Here is a 13951-nt window from a genome sequence, read left to right as displayed (position 1 = left end):
AGCATAAGGAACATTTTTAGGTCCCTAAGTATATTTTATACATTTCCTGGAGCGGGTGGAGAAAACCAGTGAACTTCTATGTTCTGTATTCTCTTTGCCACTGAGTTTCTGTTGTGCAGAACTGGTGCTAGAGCTGTTCACGATGGAAACTGCAGGTATGTAAGCCTTGAGTTTCTTTTGGAATTTAAGCCAAAGGAAAGCCATTTCTACCCCTGGTGCTGCAATGAAGATTTTCACAACTGGGTGCTAAATGGCACAGTTTGTCTTCCTGAGACTACGCTGCACTGCTGCTGCTTAGCCTTTTGCATTAGCAATGAAATTAATGAGAAACAAGGCTCTCATAGTTTCCGTGCTGCGTTTCAGGTGCCCGTGGGCAGCAGAGGAGCTGGCAGGAGTTGTGTTAACTTTCCACGCTAGCAACAGCAGAATTAGGCTACAGTCATCATCGGCAACGGCAGCAGAAGTTGTTTCATTAATGCATTACATGCATCCTCCTCTTTTTCATCCCACTTTCTTACCTAATGGTATGTGCTTAATAATTTTTAGCTCTCTGGGAGAGAGTATTGAATAAACTTTCTTCTGATATTTGAATGCAAGACCTCAGTGAAACAGGACAATTTAAACAGCAGACAGAGCTATCATTCATCCTTTTCTGTAGCTGCATGGACCTTAACTTTAATCAGCAACCCCTCAGGACCAAGCCTCCACATCTCACTGTGGAGGCACCTGGCAGTCGCTGTGCAAGCTCTCTGTGCTAGCCTGGCTGGGCGTTCCTGCCCTGGCTTCTCATCAGACCTTGGGTTTTCTTTCTGCCTTAGAGTCTCATGGAAAGTCATTGACAATCAGAGCATATTTCCACTGACTTCAGAGTCGGTGCTCTTAGCTTAGCCCATACGTGCTTGCAAACAAGCATTCTTCTCTCAGATGAACGTGTATGTGCTGTGGGATTCTCTTTTTTTTTCTTTTTTCTTTATTTTCTTTTTAAGTATGATGTTGAAGCCAACATGACTGGTTAGCCTTTCAAGCAGTGCTGCCTGGCATCGACAAGGGCTGTCCTGAGCAAGGAAGTTGTTAAGTGGTGGGCAAAGGCTTCCAAAAGCAGCACTGAGGCCGACGCTTCAGTTCCCACAGTTCCTATCCGTAGTCCTGTGCTGAGCTCCTCCGAGAGGAGAATGGAGTTGGCAGACAGTCTTCTGAGGCAGGACCATGGTGACCTTTAATGACAATGGCTAAGAAGGAAATTGAGAGTTGTGCCTTATTCAAGTGGCATTAACATGTTTGGGTGAAAGTGGTGTTTTGGTACAGAAAATTACCTTTGTGGTTGCTTGCCTTTTTTTTTTTTTTTTTTCCCCAGTGCTGACACAGCCATTGTACTTGTATATTTGATTTATGCACATAAATACCAAACATACACACCAGGCAGGTATAAGCACTGTAGCAGTTAAGTTCTGACCTGGCGATGTGGAAAGATTTGATTTGTGTGTGCAGAATAGAAATGTGTATGTGCAGATGCATATTGGAACCGTCTTCAGTACATTTGGAAATTTGATACCCTAACTTTGAAATAATAGTACCAATAAATATGTTGATTCTAATGAGGAAGGAGAGCTTTTTCTTTTTCAGAAAGACTTAGTTAAAATTCAGCAAGTCAAACTGCTGAGGAGTTAGCACTAGGATTTATAAAGCAACATTGAAAAGGAAGCTTAATTAACATTTCACTACCCTTTCAGTTGCACTCAATGCGTGTCTGGTTTATCACCCACCTAAATATGTTAGTTTGTATTTGAAGAATACTTGTCACAGTAAGCCTTCAGGAGAAAGCTCAGCTTTTTCCTATAATCTCATTATAGCATTTATATACTTTATTTGCTTGCTTTGACCTTGAATGAATTGGAGGGAATAATCGATGTATATATCATGTGTTTCTGGGAATAAGTACTTGAGGCTGTTTTCTTTTATGGGTTAAGTGTACCTTTATTTGGATTTTTTTTTCTTTTTAGGTAATTGGTGCAAGCAATACACAGATTGGCACACCCTGTATTAGCAAGGTGGATATTGATGGATGACCACACACAGCACTAAAAGATACACTAAAGCAGGTCTTCGCTGGGAGGGATGCTGCTCTGCATTCCTTAGGATGAGTGAAGAAGTAGCAGCTTCTTTTCTGTCTCTCCCTGAAGAATACAGTGACAGCAGAAATGGGATATTAAAAAGGGCAATGTAGATTAATGGGGCAGTAATAAAGCAAATGAGGTGCATTAGCTAAATCACAGCTTGAAAAGCAGATTCCTTGATAAGTGTCCTTCAGTGCCTCATGTGGAAAAAAATGTTAAAGCATTCGTAACATCATTCGTAGCATTAGATTTTGGACTGTTGTGACAATCTTAAGTGAGAAAATCTTAAGATAGCTTAGATAAAGGTAAACTTCATTCAGACTTAGTGCTTGGTGGAACACTTGAACAATTATATGCAAATGTAAACACAAGCTTTTTTATTTCAAGCATAATCAGCATGTTTTATGTGCTCCCAAAGTCTTTCATCAAAAAACAGAACTTTTTTTCTTCCTGTTAAGCATTTTCCAAATTCTAGTGATCAATTTGATTCCTACTTTACTGCTGGAGCACCAGCGCTTTAGTGACTAATGTTTCAAACAGACTTTAAACTGGCCTGTGTGTGGCTTTAGCGAGACATTTCGCCTGTGGATTTATATTAGACTAATCATAAAGTGTTTGTATTGCACTTGAAGTGCTTCATGTCTCTGATTGCTCTTTGCCTTTTAGACCAGCTCATCTTCTGGAACATTTAATAAAAAAGGAAAATGCACTTACGTTCTTAGATTTACAGGGCATATTGCCCATAAGGAGTAAAATGTTAGGGGTTTAGAGATAAAACATGTACAAAAATTGACTAATCAAAGCCGTAGATACCAGTTTGAGAATGCTCTTTCACTGATCTCCGAGAAATAGATGACTCCAGTCCTCTGAACTGATATGTTTCGCTTCCCTTTCCCTGTCCGCCTCCAGAAATGTACAGCTGCATATCTCTTTTTTTTTCTTTTTGAGTGTAATTTTGTTAAATCCAAAATTGGATTGTAAATAACAAGCAACATATTTCTTTTAAAATGCGTAAGAGCTCAGAGGGAGAGAGAAGCCCTGGTGCAGCAGGTGGAGGTCTCTGGGCACGTCTCCGCTGCGCTGCCCGCAGCTGTAACCCGGCCGGCGCTGGGAGAGGGTCGGGACTTGGCTGTTGCTATAGCTCTGATGTCAGACGCTCACGCTAACATGTGGTTGGTTATTTTGCGTTTCAGATCGCTGCCTGTAGCGGAGCACAAAGAAAGCGACAAGACTCCCACATCTTTCAGCGAGAAGAAAGGAATCAGCAGAGCAGACTAATACGGACTTGTGTCTGGTGGCCTTTTTGCACAAAGGCTGCCTTTAAAAGAGAAACGCAGTGTTATTTAATGAGCTGTGAGATGAGGCGCTGCTGCTAACACTCAGATTCCAGGATTCATCTGCTATTCATTGTGCTTAATGTACATGTTTCTACACCGTGCATTTAGAAGATCCCAGAGAAGAATCCAAAACGGCTGCGGGGGAAAGACCACCAAACATGCCTACAGAAACACTACCGACAGGTAGCATGGTGAAGCCCGTCAGTCCTGCCGTCACTTTCACATCTGCCGTTCCTCTTCGCATCCTGAACAAAGGACCCGACTATTTTCGCAGGCAGGCAGAGCCTAATCCGAAAAGACTGAGTGCAGTGGAGAGACTAGAAGCTGATAAGGCAAAATATGTCAAGAGCCAAGAGGTCATCAACGCCAAACAGGAGCCTGTGAAACCAGCGGTGCTGGCGAAGCCACCGGTGTGTCCCGCAGCCAAGCGAGCTCTGGGGAGCCCCACCTTGAAAGTGTTCAACAACAATGCAAAGACTGAGAGCGGAGTCCAGAGAGAAAATCTGAAACTAGAGATTTTGAAAAACATCATCAACAGCTCCGAAGGCTCCAGCTCAGGTTCAGGTCATAAACACAGTTCACGAAACTGGCCGCCCCACAGAGCTGATTCGACAGAACTGAACCGACACTCATTTGCCGAATCTTTAAAGGTTTATCCCACGCAGGGCCGCAGCAGCCCTCAGGAGAGCAGCTCCAACGTGAGCAGAAGGCTCCTAGACCAGTCAACAGAGACTTTCTTGCATGTCTCTCACAGCTCCTCAGACATTAGGAAAGTAACTAGTGCAAAGCCCTTAAAAGCAATACCCTGCAGTAGTTCAGCCCCACCTCTGCCTCCAAAACCCAAAATCGCTGCCATTGCCACTCTGAAATCCCCAGAGATTGAGACAGTCGAATCTGGATGTGGTGTTAGTAGAAGACCCTCTCTGCAGCGATCTAAATCTGACTTAAGCGACAGATACTTTCGTGTCGATGCAGATGTTGAACGATTCTTTAACTACTGTGGACTGGATCCTGAAGAGCTTGAAAACCTTGGGATGGAAAATTTTGCAAGGGCTAACTCTGACATTATATCCCTCAACTTTCGCAGCGCAAGCATGATTAGCTCAGACTGTGAACAGTCTCAGGACAGCAACAGTGACCTTAGAAATGATGACAGTGCCAATGACCGTGTGCCATATGGCATTTCTGCCATTGAAAGGAATGCCAGAATCATCAAGTGGTTATACAGCATCAAGCAAGCTAGAGAGTCACAGAAAGTGTCCCATGTGTGAGAGGAAATCCACAGGAGGAAAAGCAAGGACTGTATCTTTGTCTGTGAATATTCAGTTGTGAAGGGTTGTGAAGTCTACTTGAAGTCTTGTACACTTCTCAAATCTCTTTGTGTTGCTTGTTGTGCAATGTTTTCAAGTTGCATGCCTGTCAACATGTGAACTGACCTGGCTTCCACTTGAACAATAACTAACTACAAAGCCTGGCTGAGCGTACACATTATCTGCCAAAAGTTTAAGACAAGAATCTAATTAGAGCTTCGGCATAATCAAAAGTGTTTACATGGAAAGGTTATATGACTTCTTTGATATTTATGTAGTTCCTTGTGGATTTTATATGTCACTTTTTGTCTTAATACAGATATTGTCAACGGATGTTACTAGTTTCTAAGTTGAATCAGAATCCCTTTGGGCAAAAAAAAATAATATTGGCCAAAATAAGAGATTTGGACGTATAACAATAAGCAGAGCAGCCTGATCTCTTGCAGAAAGTGGATTACTGGCACATGTAAAACTGTTTCTAAAAGGCAAAGAATGCTGCATTTTTGTTAAAATATATATCCCTACTTGTAGTAAGGGGCTGTTCAGTATGGTTTTTCGTTTTCTAGGTAAGCTCCCTCAGTTTTACAGCAGAAGTAGTCTAGTGAATCTGCTTGACATCTTGTAAACTAAATGAGTCTTGTATTTTGTTTGGGGTAAACATTTTAATGGTTTTGTATTACCCCGTTGGAAAGGTTTAAAGACGGTCAGAGTCAACAGATGAAAATGTCTTGGGTGTGGGATTTTGTGGGTTTGGTTTTTACTCAAAGATTCCTGGTCTTAAACTTTTGACGGGAATGATTAGATCCTATAGCTGATATTGAATGCCTTTATTAGTCAAACACATCATGACTACCAACTCCATGCTGTCTTTTAATTTTTTGTAGACCTATTTGAGCAGTTCATGAACAAAAATGGAAACACACAGCCATATCAATATAATGCCTCCTATTCAGAAGTAAATACACTCAGTAGCTGACCTATATCTGAGAAATTGTGATTATGTTGTCTTGCATATGTTATATCTAAGGCTGTGAAAGTTTGTTACAGCTCTAGGAAAGTGTAGAAACATGACTGTATGTAGCTTTTTTTTTTTCCTCTCTCCTCCTCTCCTTACCATGGTTAGTGCTGCAGGTCAACCTGTTACAAATCTTTTGACAATCTGTGTCTTCCCAGTGGTTTAATTAACTGTCATTTCAACTGGCAGTTGTGGTGTGGTAGCAGAGAAGTTGAAAGTACAGTGGTCTGCTTCATTATTATTGTATACATGCTTTGAAGTAAATTGCAGCACTACCTTAGACTTCATCAGCTAATAGGAAACTTTTTTATTGTGTAAATGCTGTAAGACTTTGTATATACTTCAGTTGTTACAAAATCTTTAAAAGGAAGAGTGTTATGCTAATAAATAGCTCCTGGTGCAGGTATGGTGGGTTTTTTGTTCATTTTTAACTCTTCCCATTCTTAAACTATATTGGGAACTCAATTGCAGGGTGTTTTAGTGCTGTAGAAAGCCTTGGTTAAATAACAGTTCCAGTAAAAGGTTTCTTCCTAAAAGTGCTTTTCAGAACATAATTTTTCAAAAGTAACTATAGCAGCATGATCTGTCTGAAGAACTAGAAGAGATTTTCAGGACTCCTAAAATAGCTTGCTTCTTCCTTACCTAGCAATGTTACTGTTTCCATTTATAGCATCTGTTCATAATGAATCACTGCAGTCTTCTGAATTATTCTTCAGTAGTGCTTATTTATATGTTTGAATATTAAAGATGTTTTACAAAGTCAGGTTCTATCTTTTCTTTAAGGAGCTTGTAGCCCAACTTTTTACTGATAGCCACAATTGATGCAGGCAAGACTAGCAGTCACATAGAGCCATGCACTCATTGTTGACTATGGGATTATCCTATATCAGCTTTTATATAATTGTTTTCCAAATTATCCTGTATGGAAAAAAAACACATTTTCAGTTTCAGGAGAATACTCTGCCTTCTACTGGTGGCTTCATGACCTAAGACTACAACATTTAGTTTGATCAAAAAGATGAGGAGATAGGTATTTCAGCTATAGGCACATTTGTGACATATTTTAAGCTGCATGGGTTTCAGTTGGCATTGACATCACGCTGATTTTTCAGGCGTATTTTTCCAATAGTGAATTCTACTCAGCTCAGTGACTATTTTGCCAATGAAAGTAATGCTTTAAGGGATTAAAGCCAAGTGTAATGCAGCTGTACAGCAATGAAATAAAGAACTTAAAATAAAAATGCACTCCCATTGTTCTCTCTTAAGTGTTTTAAGAATGATGATAAATGTGCTATCTTTAACTGTTGTCAGCCAAAAGCATTAATAAAGAAGCCTTTATAACCAGCAAATAGAATAGAGCATGTACTAGTGATCTGAGTGTGCTTCCCAGGGCTTGTTCTGAAGCCATAGGCTCTGAGAAATAAAACCCATTTCCTTTTAATGCCACAAGGGTCATGTGAGCTATCGGTAGGAGAGCATTTCCTCACCCAAGCCCTTAAGAAACACCTCTGACACAGCACAACAAGGGTCTTACGGCACTCTCCCTGCTTCTTACAATGTGTGTGCAAAGAAGATTTTCCAGGACCCAGACTTTCAGAGCCAACTGTACTTGCAACTCTAGTGAGCTTGAGAAATTACAGAAAAGATGATGATCTGTTCCAAAAAGAGTCTACAAAGCTTTGGACAAGCAGGCAACAGTTGCCTTCATTTGTCCCTTTATTAGCGTTTATGCATATATGATTTAATATGTCTTTCTGTTACCGATATGTTTGTATAGAAGACGCATCATTGGTGGCTGATCCATTTTTGTTTTCAAATGGGAATAACCATTTTGCCTTTGCCAGCAGTAATCCAGGCATTTCTGGTGTACCCATTAATTTGCCTGTGTCTTTGGACATTCCCAAGTTCAGTGTGTTGAATTTGCAGGCAGCTGTAACAGACTCGAACGCCTTGGCTGAAACCCATTTCAGTCATGTTCCTGTTGACTTCAGTGGGCAGTTGCTCGGGTGCAAAACGCACAGCAAGCATCCACAGTTAAACAAAGTTGTGGGAACTTAGGGGAGATGCAAGTCTGTGGTGTTCGTGAAGGTCAACGCTGGGTCCTGCCCTCAGAAGTGAAGAAGAATGCTATATGTTTGCAGGAGTTGGTGAAAATTCTCATACAAGCGTGCACACACACGAAAGGACAGAGCTTTATGGTGGTTCTGTTAGTTTGATTTGTGAGGAGGAAAAGGAAGGGAGAAAAATGCTGTAACAAAGTACGCTTTGAAACTCATGCATGGTTTTGCACAAGGAAGAACCTTTTCCCTGTGTGGAAAAGATAGGCAGCAAAGTAGAACTTGTCTTTTAATCATATTTAATAATAATAATGCCATGAAAGTTTAGAGATACAGAATCGGTGCTACAAATTTACTTCCAATGAATTTGAGTTCTTAAGTATTAATTTATAAATTCTGTTTCTGCAAGGGAGGGTGCTGCAAGCATATGCGCCGTGAGAGTGACCTTGAAGGGTAAATACAGAATGATGATGCTTTTGGCAAAAGTTCAACAATCAAAAAACATGTTCAGACAACAGAGCCAATCAGTATTGCTGGCATATCTCTTTTTACAGCAGTTTATCCGTCTGTAGAGGCCTTACGCATTTGATTCAAGTCATTCAATGAGAAACAAGTGCTTAATGGAGCTCTGCAGTAGAGCAGAATAATTTCTGTCTGCAGGAGAAGAGGAAAGGATCAGGTATATAAATCTGAAAAGAGTGTTCCTGATTCCTATTGATTATAGGATGATAATGCTCAGTAGGTTGTATTCAGAACACACTTGTTCATGAGAAACTTTTATTAGGCAGAGCAGTCAAACCAATAAATCTGGGAGGTGTCAGTTTTCCAAGGCTATAAAACTCGTATTTTATGTGATTAATGGTCCCGCACCAGTAGCCAAGCACACTAAGCTTAGGATACAAGAGCATCTGGAGCTTTGTTCCTATGAACAGTACGGCTCCATTGCCTATTTTGGCAGTGAATATGAATGCAGATGTATTGTACAGTCCCTTTGTGCTGTACAGGGAATAAATTGGTTAAGGTGTCTCATCCCAAATTGTGATATAACTCTGTGTTAAAATCCTTGTTACCGAAGGTTAGATGCTAACTGATATTCTGAGTTTATCTGATATTCCTTGCTGTCAACAGAAAGACTCCAATAATCTGTCCTTTGAGATGTATCACCCATAGCTTAATGGGAAAGGCCATTAGAAGTGTCAGTTCAGGGTAAGGACTTCTCTCCTGATGAGGGCATCTGTTAGGTATGTGAAGCTCCAAATAAGCAAATTGCGATCAGTAGTGTTAACCCATGAACACCTTGTATTTTTCTCCCAGCAGTCTGAGGGGTGATCAACTGCTTTATCCTAGCATTTGTTACAGTCAGCACATTGTTGCTAAAATACTCATATTGTCCATTTTGGGGGGCAGAGCATGCTAAACTGGAACAACACCTACACCATACCATTTGTCTTGCACTGGTAAGCCTTCAAGGATTTTTTTTTTTTTTTGTTATGTATTTGCTCACTTAAGAAATTGGTTGTGCCTGCCAATCAGAACTCAGTAATAATTAGAAGGGGCTTTTCTTTTTCTTTTTCATGAGAAACAATCATTTATATAACAAAAACTGTAATCTCTTAAATGTAATTCTGCTAAATTTAAAGTACCTTTTTTAATGGTCTTATGACGAGTCAGAGAGTGCTAGTATCTGTGCTATTACTGTTTCCTGCTTTTGGCACTGTACATCTTCTCCACCACCTTCTTGATTATCTTGCCTTTTCTGTAGTTTCCCAGCTTCTGTTCCTTTCTGCTCATTCCTTCCTTGTCTTGTCTGGCTTTTTCATCTTCTGTCATCTGAGATATATGACTAATGTCATCTCCTTCTCTCCATTTACCCTCTTTTCTCCAGCAGCCTCATCCCTCAGTTACATTAATCCCATAGCAACCTTCCCACAACTTGTCCTGTCTTTTACAACCCCCAAATTCATGTCAGCCTGTTTCCAAGACAGTAGCTTTGTGGCTGCAGTTGAGCTGCCATGTCCTAAATAGATGGAAAATTTAAATTCCCCTCACACACACTGTGTGCCATGCTATCTGCAGGCAAGAACACTAAGAAAATATTCTTCAGGAACAAAAGCAACCAGTCATTTAATACACTCATGAAAAACAGGATACCAGACATATTTTGAAATATCAACCTCTTGGCCCCAAATTACTTGTATTTCTTTCTCTGCCATCTTTAATGCCTACTCTCACTACTTCTTTAGCTCCATACAAAATACAGAGATGGTGCATGTCTTGAAGACAATAGCATGCAAAAGTGGCACAATCACTGGTGAAAAGAATGATGTAGACCCTCTGTCCAAGCAATAGCTATCATGCTGCCTTCTGCCATTCAGTGAGATAGTACCTCTATGTCTTAAACCTGTGGTGTCTAGGCCAGTTAGGCTGCATGCTCAGCTCCTAGGCGGCAGTCTGAAGAGCACACTCTGAAAAGACTCATGTAAAACAAGACAGCAGGCAATGGAAAATCCAGGAGAAAGATGAATTTGTTCCTCACCCAACTATTGCAGGAGACTTCCAGCACTGGTAAGAAAAGAGCAGGTCTGCAAACTAGGATCACCAGTGTGGAGTCTCCTGCAAGGTCCTGAACCTCAGTGTCTGCCACTTCAACCCCGAGTACAGGGTAAAGTAGATTGCGGTGTCGATCTGAGACACAGGTTAAATCAATGTATGCAAGCAGAAGGTGCAAGTTTAAGCACACCAATGTTTCAGTAAATACCAACTCTTTCAATAAATACATACCTTAAAAAAGAAGCTGAAGAAAAAAACTATTTAAATAAGAGTTGAAATTTGGTTATCAGCTGTGTATGCAAATGCCTTCCAAAAAGATGAGGAGGTGGGGGGACTCTTGCTTTTTAGGAAATTAAGTTTTTAAAAGATATTTTAATAAATGACCTGCTTTTCAAATATATTAATCTTTTATGAAGTCAGCCTTGTCCTTCGGAACTGTAAAAGCTTTGCAACTCTCAGCACAGAGAGTTTAGAAATATATTGACAATGATTCGGAGTGGCTTAAGTAGTAGGATAAAAGGGTACTTAGCTGAATATGAACTTTATTTTACTAACTAAGTTTTGGAGGAGGTTGGGTTTGTTCTTTAGTTTAAACTGATTTTTTTGGACCAGAAAATTTACACTGTCGTTGTCATTAATTTTGTCCTGCAAGTGAGACTTGGACGCACAGGTTTAGTTAATGTGTCTGGCTGCATGAAAATTATAGTATTAGGTCTTGACAAAGGCTTGATTTTCTTTATCCATTTTTTGCATATCTTGGAGCATATCAGCTTACAAGTATCTGGCACAAAGCTAACTCATCCCTCTGAAAGCCCTTTCTGTGAGCTTATGGATTTGAGTCCATCTGCTGAATTTTCTTTTGTGTTAAAGGACTCTGAACAAAGAGTTGTCCTAATGCTTTGAATTTCCCGTGACTTTGTTTCTAGCGTGTTCAACAAATGATGCCTTTCAAACCCAATACTACAAACTGAGTGAAATAGGAGCTTTGTATAAATATTTGCTCTAGTATTGAATTCAGGAGGTAGAGAGCAGGCAAGAAGTCAAACTGTAAAATGAATTTTTTTTGATGTTGTTATTTCCTAATAAAATTTCAGGGTTTTCTTTTTTCCCCAAATGCTGTGCAATGAGACAGAGCCAGGCTAGCTAATGTAACAGGTTTTCTTCATGGTAGCATGAAGAAACATTAAAACATAGCTAGGTACTAAGTCCATGAAAACCATGGGAAAAAAATGGTATCAAAAGTCTGGTCCATTGAAGTCGATGGGAATTTTACCACTGAATGTAAGGGGAGGAGAGCAAGATTCCACCCAGTGTCAGAAATTAATATTTTGCCCCATTTTGGGATGGGGGTTTTGGGGGGGGGGTTATTTGTTTGTTTTTCCTATTGTAAATCTTATGTGTTAATTTTCTACCACTTTCTCACCTACTCTTTTTCTGTCTCCTTGAGCCACATGGAGGAATCCCTTCCAGGTACCATAGGTAGGAGCCATGGGAAAGGTGAAATCTTGTACAGGTGTTTAGAGATCCCTCCTTGCTTTGCTTCACACAGATGAACAACAGCATTGCTAGAGCATCTGCTGTTTGCAGCAGTATTTGCCTGGGCCACAATGCTCCTTGCCTGCAGAGCCAGGGGTCTGACCCAGTTCAGGGAGTAAAAGCCAGTGTTTCTTTGACCATACTTATCTCCTTGACTTGCAGGTATGTCACATGATTGCCTCGCATCTTCAGAAGTGCATGGATCTTATCAAAATAGTGTCCAGTAAAATTAGTCACCCAAAAAGGCCATTTCAGACCCCTGAGACATAGTCGAAAGACTGCTGGTGGACACGGTCCTGATCTAAACACAAGGAAGAAGCCACAAGGTCACTGTCTTGTCCTGTGGTACAGAAGGAGAAACTCAACTGGGTCTAATTAGAGGAGAGCTGAAACTCACCATCAAAAGCTCCTCTGCTCACTAGTGATGTCTTGGGCTGCCAGATAGTCTCCTACCAGGTGCTGCTTATATCATAAAGCAGCTGAATGTGTGGCACCCAGACTATCGCAGCTGAGTTATTCAGGGAGAAGGTAAGGATTCTGGCTATGGAAATGTGTTATCCTAAGCAAACTTCAAAAAAAAATCCTCTTTTTTTAGTAAAATACCTTCAGGAATTATTGGGAGGTTTTGCACAGTGCAGAGGAAGTCCAGAATTCTTCATTGGGGACATTGCAGGTTTGTCTGGAGGGTTTTATTCAGAAGTTCATAGCTTATTTACAGACGTCAGACTAATTTCAGAAGGGTAGATGCTCTGGCTAATTTTCTGGAGGTGCTGATTCTCTCCACCAAGCAGGAAGCACTGTGGAAACAGCCCAAAGCTAGTCTCCGTGAGTATTCTCCTAACTCGCTGAAGAGCCTGGTTCCAGCCACTGTGTCTGGAGTTGGTTGTCTACCATGTACCCTATTCTCATAGGTATAAAGGCCAAAGATGGCTTTTCTTGCTCAAGTTTAAGTAATAGTTTCCCCTAATATGTCCTGTTTGAAACACAAAGTGGGCAAAGACCTATTAACACATCTTTTACTGAGGTTAGAAACATTGTCTCTGCAACATAATCCCAAACTGTTCTTTTAAAGCTCCAAGCACCTTTTTGTTTTTAGGAATGGCATTTTTATTTACTTAGCTTAAACATCCAAAACAACAAATGCATTTTTTCAAGATTTTGGAGGGAGGGGGAAAAAGATCAAAATGCTACCAAGGTGAGAAGACATAAATAATGCACACTTCCTGAGCTGCAAATGAGTGTGCCATTTCTGAGTGTTCCCATTAATTGGTCCTCAGCTCTCCCTTAGCATGGCCTGTGCATACTAAGTGCTGCACATAATGAACGCTCTCTAGATGAAGACCATCTCCTAGAAACTACAGTGTCATGGGTGAGATGCACTTTTTCCCCCCCCCCACAAAGGCTGGAGCAAAGCGAGGGCCTCACACATTTTCTGAGAACTGCAGAGCAAGACAAACAGGTTAAAATAAATAAATAAATAAACAGAAGAATAAAAAACCCACACAAAGAAACAAACAGAAAAGTGTCATTTGATTCAGTAGTGTTTGTAGCACCCTCTAATTCAGAGAAGTCAGTTGTCAAGTGGATTATCAGGAAAACTAGGCGGTGATCAAAGCTTCATGTTTCAGTCTGACAAAAAATTATATTAACCCATAATAGCAGATTCTCCTTCCAAATAAAATTGCCACTGACTAGCTATGGCTGTACAACTTGTAAGGAAAAAAAAGGAAAAAGAAAGCAAGCTCAGTAAATGCTTAATGGAAAGATGAAAAATTCCAAACCTTGCTGATAAAAAAGGGATGTAAAACTTGTGCGAGCCACCCCCTGGTTATCTCTCCCTTTTCACATCTAAGAGGCACAAGAGATGAATAATGGGTATGTATCCCAGAGTTGCTTTATTTTTCAATTGCTTCTAGTGTATTTACGGACAGAAGAACTTTACAATGTTCTGCACTGAACTATCATAATGAAAAATAAATTCTCTACAGGCTGTAGATCTGTGAGACAAGGCAGAGCAGAGGTTTGGCGAAGT

General features: G+C 40.4%; 1 protein-coding gene across 9 annotated transcripts in view; it reads left to right on the top strand.

The window, feature by feature from the left end:
• FAM110B (family with sequence similarity 110 member B) overlaps nt 1–7017 on the top strand; it is a 116811-nt gene extending 109794 nt beyond the window's left edge. For 8 of the 9 annotated variants that reach the window (XM_064507515.1, XM_064507513.1, XM_064507514.1 and 5 more), the window contains one exon: nt 3308–7017. In XM_064507515.1, the coding sequence (XP_064363585.1) occupies nt 3610–4722 (1113 nt within the window). In that variant the 5' untranslated portion in view covers nt 3308–3609 and the 3' untranslated portion in view covers nt 4723–7017. Of the gene's footprint in view, nt 1–377; nt 525–3307 lie in introns of those variants that run through there. The other variant, XM_026102392.2, reaches the window with a different exon arrangement.
• Nucleotides 7018–13951: the final 6934 nt, after the last annotated feature.

This window comes from Dromaius novaehollandiae, chromosome 2, assembly GCF_036370855.1.
Source record: "Dromaius novaehollandiae isolate bDroNov1 chromosome 2, bDroNov1.hap1, whole genome shotgun sequence".
NCBI lineage: Eukaryota > Metazoa > Chordata > Aves > Casuariiformes > Dromaiidae > Dromaius > Dromaius novaehollandiae.
Note: the sequence above shows the minus strand (reverse complement) of the source record. Positions and strands in the feature narration are given on the sequence as shown.